The 22,446-nt window shown below is 41.1% G+C and overlaps 1 protein-coding gene across 3 annotated transcripts in view; it reads right to left on the minus strand.

Annotated features, from left to right (window-relative positions):
- Positions 1-22,446, minus strand: part of ACAD9 (acyl-CoA dehydrogenase family member 9) — a 43,941-nt gene that overhangs the window by 15,042 nt on the left and 6,453 nt on the right. For 2 of the 3 annotated variants that reach the window (XM_025991564.2, XM_025991566.2), the window contains exons 3-7: positions 8,418-8,519; positions 4,590-4,696; positions 3,206-3,306; positions 2,301-2,379; positions 503-677 (exon numbers count right to left, since the gene is read on the minus strand). In XM_025991564.2, coding sequence (XP_025847349.2) covers positions 503-677; positions 2,301-2,379; positions 3,206-3,306; positions 4,590-4,696; positions 8,418-8,519 — 564 coding nt within the window. The remainder of the gene's footprint in view (positions 1-502; positions 678-2,300; positions 2,380-3,205; positions 3,307-4,589; positions 4,697-8,417; positions 8,520-22,446) is intronic. The other variant, XM_025991565.2, reaches the window with a different exon arrangement.

The raw sequence follows: 22,446 nt of genomic DNA on the forward strand, positions 1-22,446 counted from the left end.
AGTCTTGTGAGGACCCTGTGACAGTGCTGGTCAGGACAAGAGCCACTTACAGGACACCAGCCTCAAGGGGACCAAGTGCTGTCCAGGAGCTGCAGGTGGGCCTGACGGGGGGGGAGGGGGGGGACGGGGGGTCGAGGGAGAGCAAGAGGCAGGAGGTTCCAGATACGGTGTCCTGCAGTGAAGTGTTTACCTCGGATACCCTCTGCCTCCTTGGTGTCCACTATAGCCTCCCCCATGGGACAAAGTGCTCCACAAGGCTGCAATGAGCTCACATGGAGATTAGTATGCCTGCTGCATGGAGGGGGATACAAGCAACATGTGTTGATAGAGTAAATTAGCTTCAATGAGCTCCTCCACACTGCCATGGAGTCACCAAGGCATTCTTAATGTGATTTTGCTGACATGCTTATGTGGAACCAAAACTATTTACATCTCATTTTATCTTGAATTTGGATTGGGCTGAGGGGTGCCCCCTGGGTGCCCCCTCCCCCTCGCTACTTACTGTTGGAGCCACGTATGCCTAATTTATCCTCGGGTTTCCCATTAGTGACTCCACCGAAGTCTCTCTCTACTATGAGTGCTGTGATTTTGTCTTTTACGGAGCCGTCAGAATCCACAACCTGTGTCTTTGCAAACACAGTAAAAACATTGGCGATTCCTCCATTGGTGATCCAGATCTGAGCAAAGAAAGAAAAAGGGCTTTGGAGAAAACTGGACTGTCATACACCACCTCTCAGCTCCACCCTTTCCCAAGAGACACCCTAGCTGCTTGTCAAACCTCAGGCCAGAAGCGTAAAGCTCTTGGTGCTGGCAAAGTCAAGCCTGTGTGGACAGAAGACAGGGGCTCACCCAGTCTCCCCAGATCAAGGATTTCCCCAACAGGCACAATGTCTGTGTGTGTGCACAGAAGTGAAACCAATGGTACGGAGACAGTCCACGCTCTTAGAATCAAAGAGTCACGTGTCCTCAAGAAAGCAAAGCAGGCAGGCAGGAATAAGGAGACAGGAAGGGCGGGGGAGATAAAGGGATTTTTCAACAAACTGGGATGTATGAAACTTATTTGGCTCTTGATTCAAGCAAATTGTTGGAAAATACAAAGGTATGAGACACCAGGGAAACTGGAATGCTGACTAGACAAAGAAATGATAAATTTTTAAATGTGTTAATGGCATTTTGACTTTGTTTTTTTAAGTCTTATCTTGTAGAGATGTGCTGAAACTCTCAGGGATGCGATGCAGGAATGCTGAGCAAGGAAACAAGGTGGGTTAGGAGCTAGTTAACTGCTGAAGGTGGTGTCGGCTGCGTGCAAGTTCATTACACTAACCTTTTGTATGTATTTGAAAGTTTGTGTAATAAATTAAAAGAACACACAACAGCAGCTCAGGGAGGTAGCTGATTCTGCATCAGCATGTAGATTCTGGAGCCAGAATGCCTTGCTTCCAACTTGCTTCCAATCCTGGTTCTGCCACTGAGCGGACACAGGATGCTTGCAAGACACCTTACCTCTCTGAGCCAGTATCTTCTTCCAAAAAAAGAATAGCATCTGGGGGGATCCCTGGGTGGCGCAGCGGTTTGGCGCCTGCCTTTGGCCCAGGGCGCGATCCTGGAGACCCAGGATCGAATCCCACATCGGGCTCCCGGTGCATGGAGCCTGCTTCTCCCTCTGCCTATGGTTTTTTTTTTTTTTTTTTTTTTTTTTATTATGATAGTCACACAGAGAGAGAGAGAGAAGCAAAGACACAGGCAGAGGGAGAAGCAGGCTCCACGCACCGGGAGCCCAACGTGGGATTCGATCCCGGGTCTCCAGGATCGCGCCCTGGGCCAAAGGCAGGCTCCAAACCGCTGCGCCACCCAGGGATCCCTCCCTCTGCCTATGTCTCTGCCTCTCTCTCTCTCTCTCTCTCTCTGTGACTATCGTAAAATAAAAAAAAATAAAAAATAAAAAATAAAAATTAAGAATAGCATCTGGGTGCCTGGATAGCTCAGTTGGTGAAGAATCTGCCTTGGGCTCAGGTCATGATCCCAGGATTCTTGGGATCGAGCTCCTGCATCAGGCTCCCTACTCAGTGGGGAGTCTACTTCTCCCTCAGTCCTTCCCCCACAGCTTGTGCACTCTCTCAAATAAATAAATAAATAAATAAAATCTATAAAAAAGAGAGGGAGAGTAACATCCCTCTGAGAGCTGCCTCAACAGCATACAAGAGATGATGTGCATGTGCTTTAGGGTCCAAGGCGTGTGGAGGTGGTCAATGCACAGTGCAGGCCATAGCTAAGATGCTCAGCAGGCCACAGAGAACTACCTTGGAGCCATTGAGGATGTAGTGCTTCTTATCCTCACTCAGCGTGGCCCTGGTCTTTATGGAGGCCGCATCACTGCCACTGTGGGAACAGAAACATGCAGTTGAGGAGAGCGATGCCAGGGATGGAGAACAGTTCTGGGGCTAAAAATGGAGGCTTTGGTACTTTAACACAGGGGTTGGCAAACTTTTAAAAATAAAGGGCCAGATAATAAATGTATTCAGCTTTGCAGGCTATGGGATGTCTGCCTGCCTGCTCAACCCTGCCACTGTGGATGAGGGGGCCAAACACCCTGTGAACAAATAGCGTGCTCTAGTAAGACCTTATTTATGAAGACAAGCAGCAGGCTGGATCTGAGGGCCCCTGCTTCATCACACGAAAGAGCGGCAGTGTAAACAACCTGGCCTTAGGCTGAAACCTGGGAATGTGCGTGCAGAATAGGCTCATCTGAGTTCCTGCGAGGAGGAGTGTGGGGCAACCTCGGTTCCCAAGTGAGGGGAAGTAGGATGGAGCACGGTCCAAGTAATGGATCTGTCAAAAGTCCTAAGTCCTAAGCGGGCTGTGTGACCTCGGGCTGATGATACGACCTCCTTGAACCTCACTGCCAGCCCTATACATCTGCAAAGTTGCTTGGAAGCCTGAATGCATTATCCTATATAAGGTGTACTCAGACCACAAAGCAATTATTTGATGGGTGCTGTTGGGTACGTATCTCATTTCAAGTCTGAGACAGAGAAATAAGGTAAAGAGAATTGATAAGAAAAGTTGCTGAGTCAACTCTCTAGCAGATTCAAGGAGAGAAGAGAGAAAAGACCACCTATTCACCAAAACCCACAACCCTCATCCTAGGGCGCCCTGGAAGATGCCCTGGAGGCTGCCATGTGGCACCTCTTGCCAAGGGGCAGACCTGGTTGGCTCTGTCAGACAGAAGGCGGCGATGTGCTCCCCCGATGCCAGTCTGGGCAGGTATTTGGCCTTCTGCTCCTTGTTGCCTGCCAAGATGATCCCCTAAACCAAACACACACAGGCCACTATCAGCTGTGGGGAGAAAAGAATGTGTGAAAGGTGCTTACAGAACACAACCCCTCCTGGAGCAAACATCTCATGCAGGAGAGGGATACCCCAAGTGCAGGGCCAGCAGCCCCAAGTGGGAAATGGAGAGCTGCTGACAGGTCTGAGGAGTCAGGCTGCTAAGGAGCCACCCCGAAGTGCATGCTCCAGCGGGGCCTGGGCCTGGAGCACCAGCATGGCTTTGGGTCTGACTCAAGGATTGTCATCACTGCTCCTCCGCTTCCGGGCTGGGTAAACTTGGGCCAGGATGTCCCTCCTCTGAGCCTCCATCCTATCAACTCCACATGGGATAATCCTACCCACGGGAGGGGTGTTTAGATGACAATACATGAAGACACAGGAATGCTAGAGTCACACCTAGGATAAAAGTGCACAGGCAGTGTCAGAACTGTCCCACCCCTTCTCAGTCAGTGCCATGAGGAGAAGTCTGCTCTTTCACTGGATGACTGTGGGGAGCAAGTGCTCGGGGGTGGGTGGGGGGGGGGGGGGAAGAGGACAGGCATACTGTTCACTTTCTATCGTGAGCAGAGCCAGCCTTGAGTAATGAGATGGTCACTGAAAGCTGTGTGACCATGGACCTGCCCTAAAATGCTCCAAGCCCTTACGAAGACATGCACACAAACAGCAAGAAGGGCACTCAGGCCCCTCATGACTCAAGAGCTCAGCAGGGGAGGCTTGCTTCCAGCGGTAAGGTGAAGACAGGCTCCTTGGAGGCAGTAGCATCTGATGTGAACCTTGAAGGATGGGTGAAAGGCAATAGGGACAGGAGGATGATTCCAAGGGAAGGGATAGTGTGATCAAAGCAATACTGCTTGTGTGGGGGGCCATCTTTTTTTTTTTTTTTTTTTAATTTTTTTTTTATTTATTTATGATAGTTACAGAGAGAGAGAGAGGCAGAGACAAAGGCGGAGGGAGAAGCAGGCTCCACGCACCGGGAGCCTGATATGGGATTCGATCCCGGGTCTCCAGGATCGCGCCCTGGGCCAAAGGCAGGCGCCAAACCGCTGCACCACCCAGGGATCCCTGTGGGGGGCCATCTACCTCCAGGTGTGGCTGGGGAGAGGAGGTGCATAGGGGAGTGCTGCAGGGCCCCCCTCTAAGACCCTGAGACAGCAAGCCCAATTCACTTGCTGGTAAAAGTGAGCAAGCCTCCTGCCCCCATACCACCACATGACTCCAGACCTTCAGAAAGCATCAGATGGAAACCCTAGATACTTGACCTTGAGGCCAATAGCCTGATGCGCCGCCAGGGTCACAGCAATCGACCCATCCAGGCCAATGATCTCTCCTAGACGTGCATACATGGTGTTGGAGAGGCCCAGGCCACCTAGGGAAGAAACAGATCAGCTTTACATATGGTCCAGACCCAAGTTCCTCCAATTAAAGGCAAAGGGCTTGACTGTTATAAAGTAACACCACATCACCATTTTAAGAAACCATAGTACAGCAAAGTATAAAGAAAACAAAAATTATCTGTAAATTTATCAGAGCATTGTGTACACCCTTTTAGATTTTTTTCTAGGCATATAAGCATGTTATCATAAAAATATATTTAATACAAAAAGAGTACCTTCACACATATTAAATCATTTAAAATGTTGTGAATATCTTCTGTCATGGATATAAATCTTTATAAACCTGACAGCTGTCTGGCATACCATTCCTGGTATCCAGTGGGCTCTAGGACAGGTTTTCTTGGCCTCAGCACTACTGACATTTTGGGATGGATTATTCTTTGCTGTGAGGAACTGTCCAATGCACTGTAGGACATTTGGCAGCATCCTTGGCCTCTACCCACGATATGCCAGTAGTTCCCTCTCCCCTAGTTTTGATAACCAAAAAGGTCTCTAGACATTGCCAAACATTCTCTGGGGAGGTAAATCAACCTGGAGAGAAATCACTCTTCTAGGGGTGCCTGGGTGGCTCAGTTGGTTAAGTGTGATTCAGCTCAGGTGGTCTGGGGATTGAGCCCTACATCAGGCTCCCTGCTCTGTGCAGGGTCTGCTTCTCTCTTGCTCTCTCCCTCTGCCCCTCCCCACTGCTCTTTGTCCCTCTCAAGTAAATAAAATCTTAAAAAAGAAAAAAGAAAAAATGAAATCACTTTTCTAGGAAGACAACAAAGATTAAACAAAACACAGGGCTTATGTATTTGGCATTAAAATTTTTTTTTTTCTTAAAGATTTTATTTACTTACTCATGAGAGACAGACGGGGGGGGGGGGGGGGCGAGGCAGAGACACAGGCAGAGGAAGAAGCAGGCTGGATCCAGCAGACTGGATCCAGGTCTCCAGGATCACACCCTGGCCAAAGGCAGCACTAAACTGCTGAGCCAGTGGGGTGCCCCGTATTTTGCATTTAATCTTCAACTTCTAGAGGCAGCTGAGTGGACTCTGCACATCTTAAAAATGATAAAGTAGGGTCTACGGTCATATGGCCAACAAGCAGCAGAACTGCGCCCTAAATTCAAGTGGGGGCCCTGGAGCCACTGCACAGCCCAACTGCAGGGGGTTCCACTCACACATAAAGGGAAGGGTGGCCTTGCTTGATGTGTAGTCCCCTGGGTTTAGCGTCCCATTTCTCCCCCTGTCCCACCCCTGCCTTTACACGAAAGTGTAAAACGAAACACTTTTGTTCTTACTTATTTTGTATCCTGAGGGAGGCAGTACTGTTTGTTTAAAAAAAAAAAGAAACCAAAAACTTTCCAATGCTTCTCCACTAATGGAAGTATCGCCAGAATCATGGAGGAATAGCAATCACATGAGGACAGATGACGAGCAGGTGGAGACTGCAAGCTTGGGAGGAGCTGAGGGGAACTACACACTGAGCCGCACGCAGGGAACCTGGGGAGAAAATCCAGGCTTGGTTGCCAAAAGGGCCTCCATTTCCCAGGATGGTGGTTTCCGGGACCTTTAGAATGCTCCAGACTGAGAACATTTCCCCCCAAATTTTGTGGCACAAACAAAAGGTTGCTGTTGTCCTCTTTTCTCAAGAAAAGATAAAGGAAAAGAAAAGGAAGGTGAAAAAGCCCCAAACTTATCTCAGGAAAGAAAGAACATTTTCACAGAAGATAGTAGGACAGAAAACAAGAATAAGGGGTGCAGAGTTGTATCATCTCATGCCAACAAACACACACCACCCACACATTGGCATAAAACACATGCAGATGGAGAAAGATGTAGCCCCAACTGACACAAAGTGTTTGCAGGAAAAATTAAGTATTTTTCACCAAATTACCAATGAAGAGGTAATTTAAAAATACTTCCGAAGGGGAAATATATATTATTGCTAACCTGGCTGTGTCCTAGAGGCTTTCTTGGGTCACTTCTGTTTGCTCCAAGCACTTGTTTTTTGTTTTAAGCTGATGACAGACCCACCATGGCTCTCTGGCTCTGCCCCCACCTTCATTCTGTTCTAACGTTCACTGTGGACTATACAGTAGGGCAGACAATTCCCTGTCCCCTGTGAGCTAGGACATGGACGAGCCTCGGCTATTTGGGCAGAGCTCAGTCTCCATGCTGCACACAGAGGATGCAGCTTTGGGCAAGGAAACACAAGACGTGTAGCTTCCTCTATGGGGGCTCACGCCACTGTGTTCCACCAGGAGGGGAGGCAGCAGCACTGACCGTTTCTTGTCTTCTTGCAGATGGGGCAGTGTTGCTTTTACACATTTAGAAATAGGAGAGGTAGATCATAAATGCAAGTAAGATACATTGTTTAAAAGCTTAAAATGCTGCAATAAACATCCAAATGAACTAAGATGTAACCTAATCAAAATATGACTCAGAATCAAGTCAGGCATGTACTAATTGGTCCTAAATGTTCACATTCAGTCTCAGACTGGATCAGCTCCAGGCTGCATATCAGTGGGAACTTATTCTACAGACATTGAGAGTTTCCCAACCCTGGCTGCAGAGGTGGGGGAGGAACAACACAGACCTAACTTTAGTCTCTGGAAATAAACCAAGCAGGGAGACAGAATGTCAAGAAGAGCTCCTGACTACTTTGTCTTGCTTTGCAAAACCTAACTCACAACCTGGTTGGAAAAACACCCAAAATATTAAATGTCCAAATGACCAGCTCAAAGGTATGAAATAGGCCCAACCCCTTAAAGCACCATCAATAGTTCTTTCCCACAAACCTGACTTGTAGCTGGTGAGAGGGCTCCAGAGACATCTCCAGCAGAGGGCTCATAGACCAATGGGTGGTGCGGCGTATGGGCGTATGGGCTTAGGAAACCAGAGCCACACTTTTATGTCAAAGGGGATGGAGAGTAAAATTAAATGGTGTGTGTGTATGTGCACGTGGATCCATCTGTGACTACATTCTGCTCCTGTGCCGCATTCTCTGCCCACCAACTCCAGGTTAGGCAGAAGCGAGACAGTGAGTGGTAGTGATTGGCCAGGTCTAAGAAGGCACACTGGGATCCTGGGGAGAAAGGCCAGGTCTTTCATCTGCGGTGTAAAAACATCACTACAGTGATGTTGGGATTACGAGGTCAGAGCACAACGGGCCCTGCTCCAATGTTCTCAGAGATCCAATCTCCCACCTCAATACATGTGTCCTACAGCCATGTGCCTTATTCCTCTGCACCAGGAGGAAGCAGACTGGTAGACCCTGACACCTGAGCTCTCAGCCCACAGTCATCCCTCCAACAAAAAGGGCTTGCATCTCTGAAGCAATTCCTCTGTGGAGAGACCAGAGGGCCTCACAGTGCAGAGGACACTGCAATTGCCTGACATGGCTTTGAGGTTATACACACCCCCTTTTCCACCACCCCCGGGGACCTGGAGAGCACAGACATCCTGCGGTGGTCTATCCATGCCAAATGAACAAAATGCAGGCCAACAGTTCTTCCCGTTCATTTGTCCCTTAGTCCATACTACCCTCGATTTGGTCCATGTGTGTTTTTATTAATTCCAGTGGTTTTATACTTTGATCCTGGATATACTCCATTTAAAGACCACCTTTCCTAACAGAACCCTTTCCTGGATAAATATGGAGTGCTTTCTTAAGAGCCAAATCAGCAGGGTGATGTTTTCCTTTACTTACCGTATTCTTCTGGGACTTGCATCCCAAAAAGCCCCAGGTTCTTCAACTTCTCTAATGTTTCATTTGGGATTTTTCCCTCCCGGTCAATTCTTTCAGAGTCCACTGCCAAGAGGAAATCTTTTGATTAAATAAAATATAAGCTATGTCTACAAAAATTAAAGTAAAAAATTTTTATGTAGCATACAATCCCAGGAACAGAAGGCTCAAAACTGACATGTCTAGTCAGTTATTCAGCATGTATTCAATTTCTCCTAAACAGCCTAGCCAGCATTGTATTTCAAAAAACGGCCAATACCAGATAGTGCTCTGTTTTTTGACCTGGGTGCTATTCACATGAGTGTATTTGTTGTGTAATACTGCAGTAGATTATACAATATAAACTTTACTGAAGGCATACTATATCTGAATTTTTAACTTACCATTACCTTCTAGAAAATTAGAAAATAAGAATGCAACTTTCAGAACTGTCCTAAAATGTCAGCCTAAATAGCCAAACTGTGGTAATACCTGTCAGGTAGGTATAACATCTTCCTGGTTTTCAGAAACTAGGACTCTTCCACCCTAGCCCACAGATTCTGAGGACAATTTAATCTGCTTAACACCTAACTCACATCCATCAGAGCAGAACGGAGCAATCACTAGCATCAGGTAACTATATACCTTGTATGTACACACTTTGCCTGAATCAAGTTAAAGTCTTCTTTCAAACTGTCAGCATATTATACTTCACTACTATTATAAATTTTAAAAACCACCGTAACCTATGCTTGGGAATTTTTATGCACGTGGGTCACTAATGAGAAATATGCATTCCCTAAGAGTCCAAACTTCTCATTTTTTTATTTGCCTTTTACAACTTTATTGACATATACAAATGGCATATAATAAACCACATATTTATGATATATAATTTCTTGAGTTCTTACATATTTGCCCATGAAACTACTCCCACCAAATAATAAAAACTCCTTTTCCACAAAAACTTTCCTCAGGCTCCCTTGCAATCAATCCCTCAATTCATTTTTATCTCCAGGCAACCACTAATCATCTCCTTTTTGTCTATAGATTAGTTTGCATTTTTGAATTTTAAAACACACAGCAGGTATTTTTTTGATCTTGGCTCTTTGATTCAGTAGGATTCTGAGATTCATCCATATTACTGCATGTATCATAATACTTTTATTGTTCAGTATTCTGCTGTATGGGTATAAAACAGTTTATCCATTCACCTTTTGATGGACATTGAGATGGTCTATGAGCATTCACATTCAAGTTTTTACACAGCTGTTTTAATTTCTCTTGGGTCACTACTTTGGAATGGAATGGTTGGCCTGTACAGCAAAGTATGTATAATAAGAAACGGTCAGGATCTGGGGAGACCCCTGCTTCCAACCAAGATGGAGTAAGAGAGACCGGAATCATCTCCTTGCCTCAACATACTAAACACAGAGGGCACTGGACACGGCATGCAGAAAAGCAACGAGCAACCTACTGCTAGTAGAGAAGAATTAGCCCTAGGCTATGAATTCTCAACAAGGGCAACACCACCGTCAAAAGTAATAAAAACGGATTCTGGAGGGGGGCCGCAAAAAATATATTTTTTAATGTACAGAGAAGAGAAATATAAATATACAAATAATACAGATATATGGTATAACTGTGGGATTAAAATTTCATGAATGAGATGTAAATAGGGGAAAATATCTAAAAAAGGGATGGGGAGGGACAATAATGAAAAACAGGTTGAGAAACACTGCTCTATAGGATGCTCTACTCCCACTTAAGAAGCCTTGACTAAAACCAAAGACACCACCAAAATTAGATGTTCTTAAGGGAAAAATGATGTAAAAATCTTCAATTAAATATCAACAAACTGAATTCAACACATTAACTGGATCATTCATCATAATCAAATGGGATCTATCTGGGGATGCAAAGATGGTTCAACATCTGAAAATCAATGTGATTCATGACATTAACAAAAAGAAGGTTAAAAATCATGATCACCTCAACTGATGTAAAAAAAAAAAAGCACTTAATAAAATTCAACATTCATTTCTGATAAAAACTCAACAAAGTAGGTATAGAGGGAATTTAACTCAACATAATAAAGGCCACATATGAAAAACTTTTAGGTAACATCATACTCAACTGTGAAAAGCTGAGAGCTTTTCCCCTAGGATCAGGCACAACACAAGGGTGCCCACACTTGGCACTTTTATTCAACATAGTACTAGAAGTCCTAGCCACAGCAATCAGATAAGAGAAATATATAGAAGGCATGAAAATTGGTAAGAAAGAACTAAAACTGTCACTATATGCAGACTACATGATACAATACATAGAAAATCCTAAAGACTCCTCCAAAAACCTATTAGAAAAAAAATGAATTCAGTAAAGTTGAAGGATATAAAATTTACATTGAAAATATTGCATTTTGGGCAGCCCGGGTGGCTCAGCGGTTTAGTGCCACCTTCAGCCCAGGGTGTGATCCTGAAGACCTGGGATTGAGTCCCATGTCGGGCTCCCTGCATGGAGCCTGCTTCTCCCTCTGCCTGTGTCTCTGCCTCTCTTTCTCCTTCTGTGTCTCTCATGAATAAATAAATAAAATCTGTAAAAAAAAAAAATGTTGCATTTTATACACTAATAATGAGTTATCAGAAAGAGAAATTAAGAAAGCAATAATCCCATTTACAGCTGCATCAAAAACAATAAAATACCTAGGAATAAATTTAACTAAGAAGGTAAAAGACCTGTATTCTGGAAACTATTAAAACAGCAAAAAAACAAAACAAAAAACAGTGAGAAAAGAAAGAAACTAAAGATGACAAAACATACCTTGTTTTAACTGCACTTCATAGATACTGCATCTTTTTTTTTTACAAGTCTGAAGGTTTGGGACAACCCTATGACAAGCAAGTCTACAATCATTTGCTCATTTCACGTCTCTCTCACATTCTGGTAATTCTCACAATATTTCAAACTTTTCCACTATTATTGTATTTGTTGTGATGATCTGTGTTCAGTGATCTTTAATGTTACTACTATAATTGTTTGAGGTGCCATGAACTCTACCCATGTGAGACACTGAACTTTAATGATAAATGTACATGTTCTGACTGCTTTACTGCCCAGCCAATCCCAGTCTCTCTCCCTCTCTTCTGGGTTCCCTATTCCCCAAGACACAATACTGAAAATAGGCGAATTAGTAACCCTACAATGGCCTAAGAGCTAAGTTGTCGATGCAGAGGAAAAGCTTTCGAAGGAAATTAAAAGTGCTACTCCAGTGAACGCAAAAGATAAGTGAAACAGCCTTACTGCTGACATGGGGAAGGTCTGAGTGGTCTAGAGAGAAGATCAAACCAGCCACAACGTTACCTTAAGCCAAAGCCTAATCCAGAGCAAGGCCCTAAGTCTCCTCAATTCTGTGAAGGCTGAGAGATGCAAGGAAGCATCAGAAGTCTGAAGCTAGCAGAGACAGTTCATGCAGCTTAAGAAAAGAAGCTGTCTCCATAACATAAAAGTGCAAGCATAATTTTATATGCACTGAGAAGACAAAAAATTCATTTGTTTTATTGCGATATTTGCTTTATTGAGATAGTATGGAACCAAACCTGCAATATCTCTAAGGTATGCCTATACCATGCTGACAGACTGGAAGAATACTGTTAAGATGTCAACACTGCCCAAACAAAGTCTGCAGATTCAATGCAATATGTATCAAAATAACAATGGCATTTTTCACAGAACTAAAATAAATAATCCTAAAATTTGTATGGAACCACAAAAGACCCTAAATAGTCAAAGCAACCTTGAGAAAGAATAAAAGCTGTAGGTATCAGAGTCCCTGATTTCTTTCTTTCTTTTTTTCTTAAAGATTTGATTCATTTATTCATGAGAGACAGAGACAGGCAGAGGGAGAAGCAGGCTCCCTGCGGGGAGCCCGATGCAGGAATCGATCCCAGGACCCCGGGATCACGTCCCAAGCCAAAGGGAGACACACTCAACCACTGAGCCACCCAGATGTCCCCACAGTCCCTGATTTCAAACTATACTACAAAGCTATAGTAATGAAAACAGTATGGCACTAACACAAGAACAGACAAATAGATCACTGAGAAGAGAGTCCAGAAATATACCCACACTTTTAAGGTCAACTAGTCTTTTACAAAGGAGGCAGGAATGGAGGGAAAAGACACTCTCAATAAAAGGTGTTGGGAAAACTGGACAGCTATATTCAAAACAATGAAACTGAACCATTTTCTTACCCCATATACAAAAATAAACTCAAAATTTATTAAAGATTGAAATAGAAGACCAGAAACCATAAATCTAAAAGAAAACACAGGCAGTAAGCTCTTGGCCATTGGTCTGAGCAATAATTTTTTGGATCTGTCTCCTCAGGCAAGGGCAACAAAAGCAAAAATAAACAAACAGAACTACATCAAATTAAAAAGCTTTTGCACAGCTAAATAAAAATTTAAAAAAAACAAAAGCTTTTGCACAGCTAAGAGAACCTCAACAAAATGAAAGGGTAACCCATTGAATGGAAGAAGGCATTGTAAATTATATAACCAATAAGGGGTTAATACCCAAAATACATAAAGAACTCACAATTCCATGTCAAAAACCAAGCAATCCAATTAAAAAATGGATAGAGGATGTCAATAAACATCCTTTGTTCTCCAAAGACAACATACAGATGACCAATAGACATAAGACGCTGAACATCACTATTTATCAGAGAAAAGCAATTCAAAACCACAATGAAATATCACCTTAGACATGTCAGAATGGTTAGTATCAAGAAGAAACTACATGTGTTGGTGAGGATGTGGAGTAAAAGGAACCCTCATGCACTGTTAGTGGGAATGCAAAATCGTGCAGCCCACTATGGAAAGGAGTATGGAAGTTCCTCAAAAAAAAATTAAAAACAGACCTACTATACAATCCAGTAATTCCACTTCTGGTTATCTGTATGAAGAAAGTGAAACACTAATTTGAAAAAATACATACATCTCTATCTTTACTGCAATATTATTAACAATAGCTAAAATACAGAAACAACCTCAGTGTTGATTGATAGATGAATGAAGATGTAGTACACATAAATAATAGAATACTGATCAACCATTAAAGATGAAATCATGTCATTTGCAACAACATGAATAGATCTAGAGGGTATATGAAGTGAAATGAGTAAGACAGAAAACGACCATACAATTTCACTTGTACATGGAATCTAAAAAGCAAAACCACCAAAACAGAAACAGACTCACAGACACAGAGATCAATATGGTGGTTGCTAGAGGGGAGGGGAGTGGAGGTGGAGGGATAGGCAAAATAGAAGGAAATTAAAAGATACAAACTTCCAGTTATGAAATAAATAAGATCATGGGGATACAACGTATAACATAAGGAATACAGTTAATAACATGTAACTGTTATAAGGGCACCCATGGTAGGTAGCTAGATTTATACTGGTGATCACTTTGTAATGCATCTAAATGTTGTATCACTATGCTGTACACCTAAAACTAATAGTGCATGCCAATTAAACTTCAATTTGAAATACAAAAATAAAATGTTCATTTCTCTTCAAGAAAAGTAAAGGATAAACTGGTCCTCAGTATTAAATAACACAATTTAACTGTACTGTTATGAACTCTATCTTATATTCAAAATAATTGAACTTTAACAGGCATTTTATCAATTGTGTCCTGGGACAGGTTTTATTTGCATAATTTTGGTATGTAAATATATTTCATATTTCATGTCTTGTTAACTGGTATATAAAATGCCCACATTTTCTACTATGCTCTCATTTCCACATAAAACAATAGTTCCAGACAACATATGATCAATAAAAAAAACTTTAACTTGTTCTTTGGGTAGTGGGGGAGAAAGCAAACCTTCAAAGGATCAAACTGTTCCCTGAGTAATTTACTGTACTCAAGACAAAGCTTAATAACATATCAAAAACACACACATGCACACTTGGCATCAATGATGTAGAATCCACAATGAGTGGCACCCAGGAGAAAACTACCAGGCACATGAACAAGCAGGGTAATATAATTGACAGTGAAAAGAAAAAGTAATCAGTTGAACACGACTCATAAATAATACAGATAGCAAAGACATTAAAGGAGCGATTATAACTATATTCCAAATGCTTGAGAAAGTAGAAGAAAATACAAGCATGTTAAGTAGATGTGGAAAAAATAAAAAGATACAAGTTGACTTCTAGAGATGAAAGCTACCAGGCAGAGGTAAGATCACCAGCAGATGAAATGCTATAGAAAAGGTTAGTGTACATAAAGATGTAATAACAATTACACAAAATAGGAGACAAAATAACAGCCTTAGTGAGCCTTGGGACAACTCTGAGCAGACATACACACAAAATTGGGAGTCCCCGAAGGAGGGCAGAGGAGGACACAGTGGGGAATGTGGTATATATTTAAAAAAATGGCCAAAAGCTAATCAAAGTTGATCAATACTATCAACATACAGACCAAAGAAGTTCAAAGAATCCCAAACAAAAGAAATAGGAAGAAAACGACCCAACACACATTATAATCAATTTCCCTAGACCCCCCTCAAAAGCAACCAGAAAAAAAAAAAAATAAAGAAACACTATGTAAAAATGATAAGATGGTAGCAGACATCTCGCTGGAAACAATGTTAAGTCAGAAGACATGGAAGAACTCCTATAAGGGCTTAAAGAAAAGTACTCTCAACACGGAAATCTTTTCTGATGAAACAGACTTTTCAGAAATCTATAAGCTGGGGTGGCTCAGGTGGTTAAACATCTGCCTTCGGCTCAGGTCATGATCCCAGGGTTCTGGGATGGAGCCCAGAAGGCCTGCTTCTCCTTCTCCCTCTTCCAGTCTTACCTGCATGTGCAGGCACATGCTCTTTCTGTCAAATGAATAAAATCTTTAAAAATAATAATAAAACTTAAAAAAATAAAGCCTTTAAGAATAAACAATTACACTCATAACAGCATCATGAAAAAATTCTGAAAATAGTAGTGATCATTGTACAGCAATGTGAAATACTTAATGCCACTGAATTGTATACTTAACAAGGATTGAAATGGTAAATTTTGTTATGTGTATCTTACTGCCAAAAAAAGAAAGAAAAGAAAAACAGCAAAGTATTGTGGGGTTTATAATAAATATAGAAATAAAACGTATGAGGGACGCCTAGGTGGCTCAGTGGTTGAGCGTCTGCCTTTGGCTCATGCCATGATCTCAGGTCTTGGGATCCAGTCCCACACTGGGCTCCCCTCAGGGAGCCTGCTTCTTCCTCTGCCTTGGTCTCTGCCTCTCTCTGTCTCTCTCATGAATGAATAAAATGACGAAGGAAAAACTGATAGAAATCAAAAGGAAAAACCACACCCTAGCTTTCTCATTAACTGATAGAAAAAGTGGCTAAAAAAATTTGTAAGGATATCTTAGATTTGAACATTAAAAGCCAATTTGTCCCAATTGACATTTATAGAGTCCTCAGCTAAACAACTGGAGAATACTGTTTTCCAGTGCACAGAGAACACCTACAAAGCAGACCATGATCTCAATAAACTAAGAGGCTCAAATTTATACAAAGTATGTTCTGACCACAACAGACTACTTTTCAGAAATCAACAATGGGAATATCACTACAAATCCTCCAGACTTTAAGAGGATAAAGAGGTAAGACTAAATTTTAGGCAGTAAGTCCAACAATAGCCTTATATCTCTTAAAGAAACCAAATTACAGGGATCCCTGGGTGGCTCAGCAGTTTAGCGCCTGCCTTTGGCCCAGGGTGTGATCCTGGAGACCTGGGACTCCCACATGGGGCTCCCTGCATGGAGCCTGCTTCTCCCTCTGCCTGTGTCTCTGCCTCTCACTCTCTGTGTCTCTCATAAATAAATAAATAAAATCTTAAAGAAAAAAAGAAAAAAGAAACCGAATTAGAGGTGCCTGGGTGACTCAGTCTTTTAAGCATCTGATCTCAGCTCAGATCATGATCTTAGGGTCCTGGGATTGAATAATGTGAGCATTGGCTCTGTGCTCAGCGGGGAACCTGCTTGTCCCTCTCCCTCTCCTTCTGCTCCTCCCTTTGCTTGTGCTCTCTGCTAATAAAATCTTTAAAAAAAAAAATTCAATTTGTTAAAATTTTCCCATTAAGAAAACTCAAGGCTCAGAAGGTTTCACTGGTGAATTCTACCAAATATTTAAGGAAGAAATAATACCAACTTTTACACAAAATCTTATAGAAACTGGAAGAGGAGGAAACACTTCCTGACTTAGTCTATGAGGCGAGCATTATTCTAATTTAAAAACAAAAAGGGACAAAAATGTCACAGAAAATGAAACTATGGACCAATATGTCCAAGAACACAGATGTAAAAATTCTTAAAATTTTAGCAAACTGGACCCAACAATATAAAAAAACATAATACACCATGACCAAGTATGCATTATCCTGGAAAGGTAAGACTGGATCAGCAATCCGTGTAATTTACCACATCAACAGATTAAAGTAAAAAAAAAAAAAAAAGATCTCAAGCATATAGAAAAAGCACTCTATGAAATTTGATACACTTTATGATGAAAACCCTCAGCAAACTAGAAATAAAAGGAAGCTCCCCTAACCTAATAGAGAGCAAGTAACATCACAGTTAATGGTAAAAGACTTTTTCTCCTAAAGTCAGGAAAAAGGCAAGGAAGTCTGCTCTTTCTACTCCTATTCAACACCGCACTGGAGGTTTTACCTACCATGATAAAACAAATGAATGGGAAACCAGACTGGAAAATAAGGAAAAAAACCGTCCTTCACCAATACCACCACTGTCTATGTAGAAAACCTTCTGGAACCTACCCCAAAACTCCTAGCACTAATAAAGGAGTTTAATAAGGGGTTTCTTTTTGGTTTCTTTCTGTTTTCTCTTTATTGACATTTCCATTTTGTTCATACATTCTTGACTTTTTTCATGTCTTCCACTGGTTTTATGAACATCTTGAATACAGGGGTTTTAAAGTCTTTGTCTACTAGATTCTCTCATCAAATCTTTTTTTTTCCCCCATGCACACGCCTTACTTTTCTACTTCTTTATATATGTATATCTATTTTTTTTTATTTTTTATTTATGATAGTCACAGAGAGAGAGAGAGAGAGAGAGAGAGAGAGAGAGGCAGAGACACAGGCAGAGGGAGAAGCAGGCTCCATGCACCGGGAGCCCCACGTGGGATTCGATCCCGGGTCTCCAGGATCGTGCCCTGGGCCAAAGGCAGGCGCCAAACCGCTGCGCCACCCAGGGATCCCTATATATCTATTTTTTAACCAGACACTTTGACTCTAATAATACGTTAATTCTGGAAATCAAATCTTCCCTCTTTTCCAGAGTTTGCTGGTTTTGCATTTTTTAAAAAATTGAGATATCCTGGATATGTAGCATTGTGTAAGTTTAAGGTGTACAACATGTTGAATACATTTATGTACCACAATAAGACTGCCATTGTAGCTGTGGCTAACACTTTTGTCACATCACATTACTGGGTTGTTTGTTTTTGTTTTTGTTTTGTTTTTTTGTGGTGGGAATAAGGCCTAATGTCTTAGCACATTTGGTGTTTATAATATGGTTTTGTTGTCTATAATCACTATACTGTTCAAGATTTATTTATCTTCTAGTTGTATGTTTGGATCCTTAAACATCTCTCCTCTAGCTTCATCTGCTGGTAACTACCATTCTGTTTTTAGGAATTTGGTTTTTAGATTCCACATAAAAATGATATCATATAGTATTTATTCTTCTCCTACTTATCTCACTTAGCATTATGCTCTCAAGATCTACCCACATTGTTGCAAATGGCAAGATTTCTTTCCTTCCCATATAATTCCACTGTGTGTACACACATACAATATACTCACATACACACTTCTTTTCTTTATCTATTCATCAGTTGACAGACACTCAGGCTGTTTCCATAGCTTGGCTATTGTGATTAAAGCTGCAATAAAAAGGGGAATGCACATATCTCTCTGATATCCTATTTTCATTTTCTTTGGATACATACCCAGGAGTGGACTGCTGAATCCTAAGGTAATTCTATTTTCCTTTCTTATTTAAAGTAGGCTCCACACCCAGTGTAGAGCCCTAACTCACGACCCTGAGATCAAGACCTGAGCTGAGATCAAGAGTTGGATGCCTAGCTGACTGAGCCACACAGGTGCTCTTAATTCTGTTTACAAGGAACCACCACACTGTTTTTCACAGTGGTTCAACCATTTACATCACCACCAACAGTGTAAAAGGATTTTCCTCTCTCTTCTTGATGACAGCCATTCTAATAGGTGTGAGGTGGTATCTTACTGTGGTTTTAATTTGCCATTTCCCTGGTGATTAGGGACATTGAGCACATTTTCATGTACCTATTGGCCTTCTGTGGGTCTTCTCTGGAAAATGTCTATTTAGTTCCTCTGCCCATTTTTTAAATTGGATTATCTGAGGGTTTTTGTTTTTGCTACTGAGTTGCAGTTCTTTATATATTTTAGATATTAACTCCTTATCTGATAAATGGTTTACAAATATTTTCTCCCATTCCTTAGTTTTCCTTTCTGTGCAGAAGTTTGAGTTTGCTGTAGTCCCACAGGTTGATTTTTTATTTTGTTAAAAAAAAAAAAAAATCAAAAGTATTCTAAATTACTGCTGGTTATGTCTGTGCCAACATTCAGCCCTAGGTATGTACCTAAGGTCTTCCTAGGTCTTTCCTGAGTCTGTGCCTTTCCCTGGGCATGTGTAGTGACTTTATAATTCCCCCTGTATATGTGATTGCTTTTGAATATCCTAGCCTTCAATCCAGCTCCCAAAAGAGGGAAAAGAAAAATGATGGGGGAAGGGAGAGAGACAAAAAAAAGGCACAGGCATCTTAAATCCCCTGAAGTTACTTTGGCCATAGGGGTAAGGGCTTGCAACAATAAGAGAAGGCAGAAAAATGGCCTCTGCCTCTTGGTCTGTACTTCAGTGATGAGAAGCAGCAATGAGAGCACAGATCCTTAATATTTGATGGGGAAGGTCTTTTCCCCCCCCTACTCTGGCTCCCAGAAGCCGTACGCAAGCTGCTGCAGGAACAAGTGCACATCTGGCAGCTTTGGGGCTGTAGGTGGAAGATGGGTAGCTGCTACTGTGCTCAGAGCTCACTGACCAAAATTAGCTAGGTACTATCCATGCTCCCCTGGAACTGCAGCCTTCCATAGACGCTGGAGTTCCCAAGACAGTTATGTCACACAGATGCCACTGTGGTTGTTATCCAGGTGGGAGACAGATTCCTAGTGCAGGTCTACTGCTACTATCCCAGAATCTTTCAGTCAACTGATATCTGGCCAAAGGTACCAAGTGAATTAATGGGGAAAGGATAAGCTTTTCAACAAATGTTGCTGAAGCAACTGGTCAGTTACATGCAAAAAAAATCCTCAGATTTTACCTCACATCATATATAAAATTAACTGGAAAGGGGTCATAAATCTGAATGTTGAGAGTTAAAAATATAAACAAAAACCACTCTAACCTTGGATTTGGCAAATGTTTTACATAAAAAAAAGCTTAACTACAAAAGAAAAGATGACTCTTAACATTAAAACTTTTCCTAATAAAATGAAAAGTCAAGCCACAGACTAGGAGAAAATTTTTGTTAAACACATAGTAGAAGACTTGTATCTAGAATAAAGACTTCTTATAACTCGACAATAAGACAATCCCATTTTTTAATACATAAAATATTTTAAAGACATTTTACCAAAGAGGATATATGGATGGCAAATAAACACTTGATATGATGTGTAACATTATTACTTATTTAGGGAAGTGAAAATTATAACCACAATGATACACCATAACACACAGAATGGCTAAAATTAAAGACTGACCATACCAAGTGTTAGTGAAAATGTGAAACAACTAGAACTTTAACACACTAGTGGGAATGTAAAGTCGTAACCACTTTAGAAAACAGTTTGGTGGTTATTTAAAAAGTTAAACATGCAGACGCCTGGGTGGCTCAGCGATTGAGTGTCTGCCTTCAGCTCAGGGCGTGATCCTAGAGTCCCAGAAACGAGTTCCACATCAGGCTCCCTCTGGGGAGCCTGCTTCTCCCTCTGCCAATGTCTCTGCCCCTCTCTCTGTGTCTCTCATGAATAAATAAAATCTTAAAAAAAAAAAAAGTTAAACATGAGCGTATCTTATAATCCAGATATTCCATTCCTTCCTATTTCCCCCAAAGAAATATGAGTATATGTCTACACCCAGACTTATAGACAAAAGCTCCCATCTTTTGCAATAGCTAAATCTGGACACATACTGAATGTCAATTAATAGATGAATGAATAAACAAATTGTGGCATGTCCACACCAAGAAATACTACTCAGTGTTAAAAAGGAATGAAGTAGGGACACCTGGGTGGCTCAGTTGGTTAGGCATCTGACTCTAGATTTTGGTTTAGATAATGATCTCAGGGTTGTTAAGACTGAGCCCTGTGCTGGGCTCTGTGCTGGGCATGGAGCCTGCTTAAGATTCTCCCTCTGCCCCTCCACCCCCTTAAAAAAAAAAAAAGGAATGAACTGTTAGTACATGCAACATGGATGAAACTCAAAATTATATCAGAAGCAACCAGCCAAACACATATGTAAGGCAAAACCCTATTAAATAGAATTCCAGGAAATGCAAACTAATTTACAGAGGATCAGTGGTTGTCTGGAAACAGGAGGGGATGAGGAGGAGATAATTAGGGCATGAGAAAATGTTTAGGGGTAATGAATATGTTCACTTAATTATGCTAAGGGTACCCTTGGGGGTACATATATATCAAAACGTATCAAATCCTATACTTTAAATATGTGCAACTTATTAAAAATCAATTATACCTCCATAAAGCTTATGAAAACCCTGACAAATGAGATAGTAAAAGTTTAAGTAAAAGAACAAGGAACTAAGAAAAGTTACAAGAAGATAACTATGAGAACAAAAACAAATATTTCTAATAAAAGATATTTATACACAACAAAGCAACTTTTAAAACAGCAACAGAACAAGAGTTAGCAATGTAGAATTTTCTCCAAGTGTGCTGGGGTGGAGGCGGGGACCACAGGGCCAAAGCTATTTTAATAGAATTAAAAAGGAAAGAATATTTTACTATTAATTCTGTCATGAGTGTACAGTGGGGTTTTCCAGGGACTACAAGAAATATATCGTAGATTGAATTCAGAAACAATTATGAGAATCTAGCTGGATTCTACTTGGTTTTAGCAAGATTCTGATATCTGTTGTTGCAAGTAACAATAAGCTGAATATTAAAAAGATTTACAAAACTGTAAAACCATACTCCTCACTGTATTTTTTCATTTGTAAATAAATAGAATTACTTAAAATAGTTTCTGTTAGTATATAATGAGCTTTTCATTATTTTTAAGTAATAAATGAACACAGAATTTTTAAAATTTCTCAGTTTTAATCTCCTAGCAGGGCACATATTCATAGATAAAGAAGAACTTTTTGGGATTCTCAGTGCTAGAGAAATACAACTGTCAATCAATCATCACAGAAGTCCCCAGAAAGCTCCTGCCAAAGGCAATGCCGTCAAAGGGCTGGACAATGGGTCTAAGGGAGAGATCTTGCAGGCTACACTGGTACCCTCAACCTGTGGTGTGCCGTCTGCTAGACTATTCCTGGTTCACAACAAGTTAATAGAGAGTAAACCTTTGAAAACATTTATAGCAGTTTTACATTGCCACACAACCAAGCACATGATCAATGGATTTATATTTTGTAGGTCTTTGGTTGTTTTTTTTTTTTTTTCATTTTTCTAGTCGTTCATTTTATTATATTTTATAAAAGTGTTTTGCAAGTCTAGAAATATTTAAAAAGCAATCATTCACCACACATACAACGAGAAACACTAGACATCTAATAAAATAACAATTGGGATGATTCTTTTTTTTCTAGTTTTTAATTTAAATTCAGTTTAATTAACATATAGTATATT

This window comes from Vulpes vulpes, chromosome 9, assembly GCF_048418805.1.
Source record: "Vulpes vulpes isolate BD-2025 chromosome 9, VulVul3, whole genome shotgun sequence".
In the NCBI taxonomy this organism is placed as follows: domain Eukaryota; kingdom Metazoa; phylum Chordata; class Mammalia; order Carnivora; family Canidae; genus Vulpes; species Vulpes vulpes.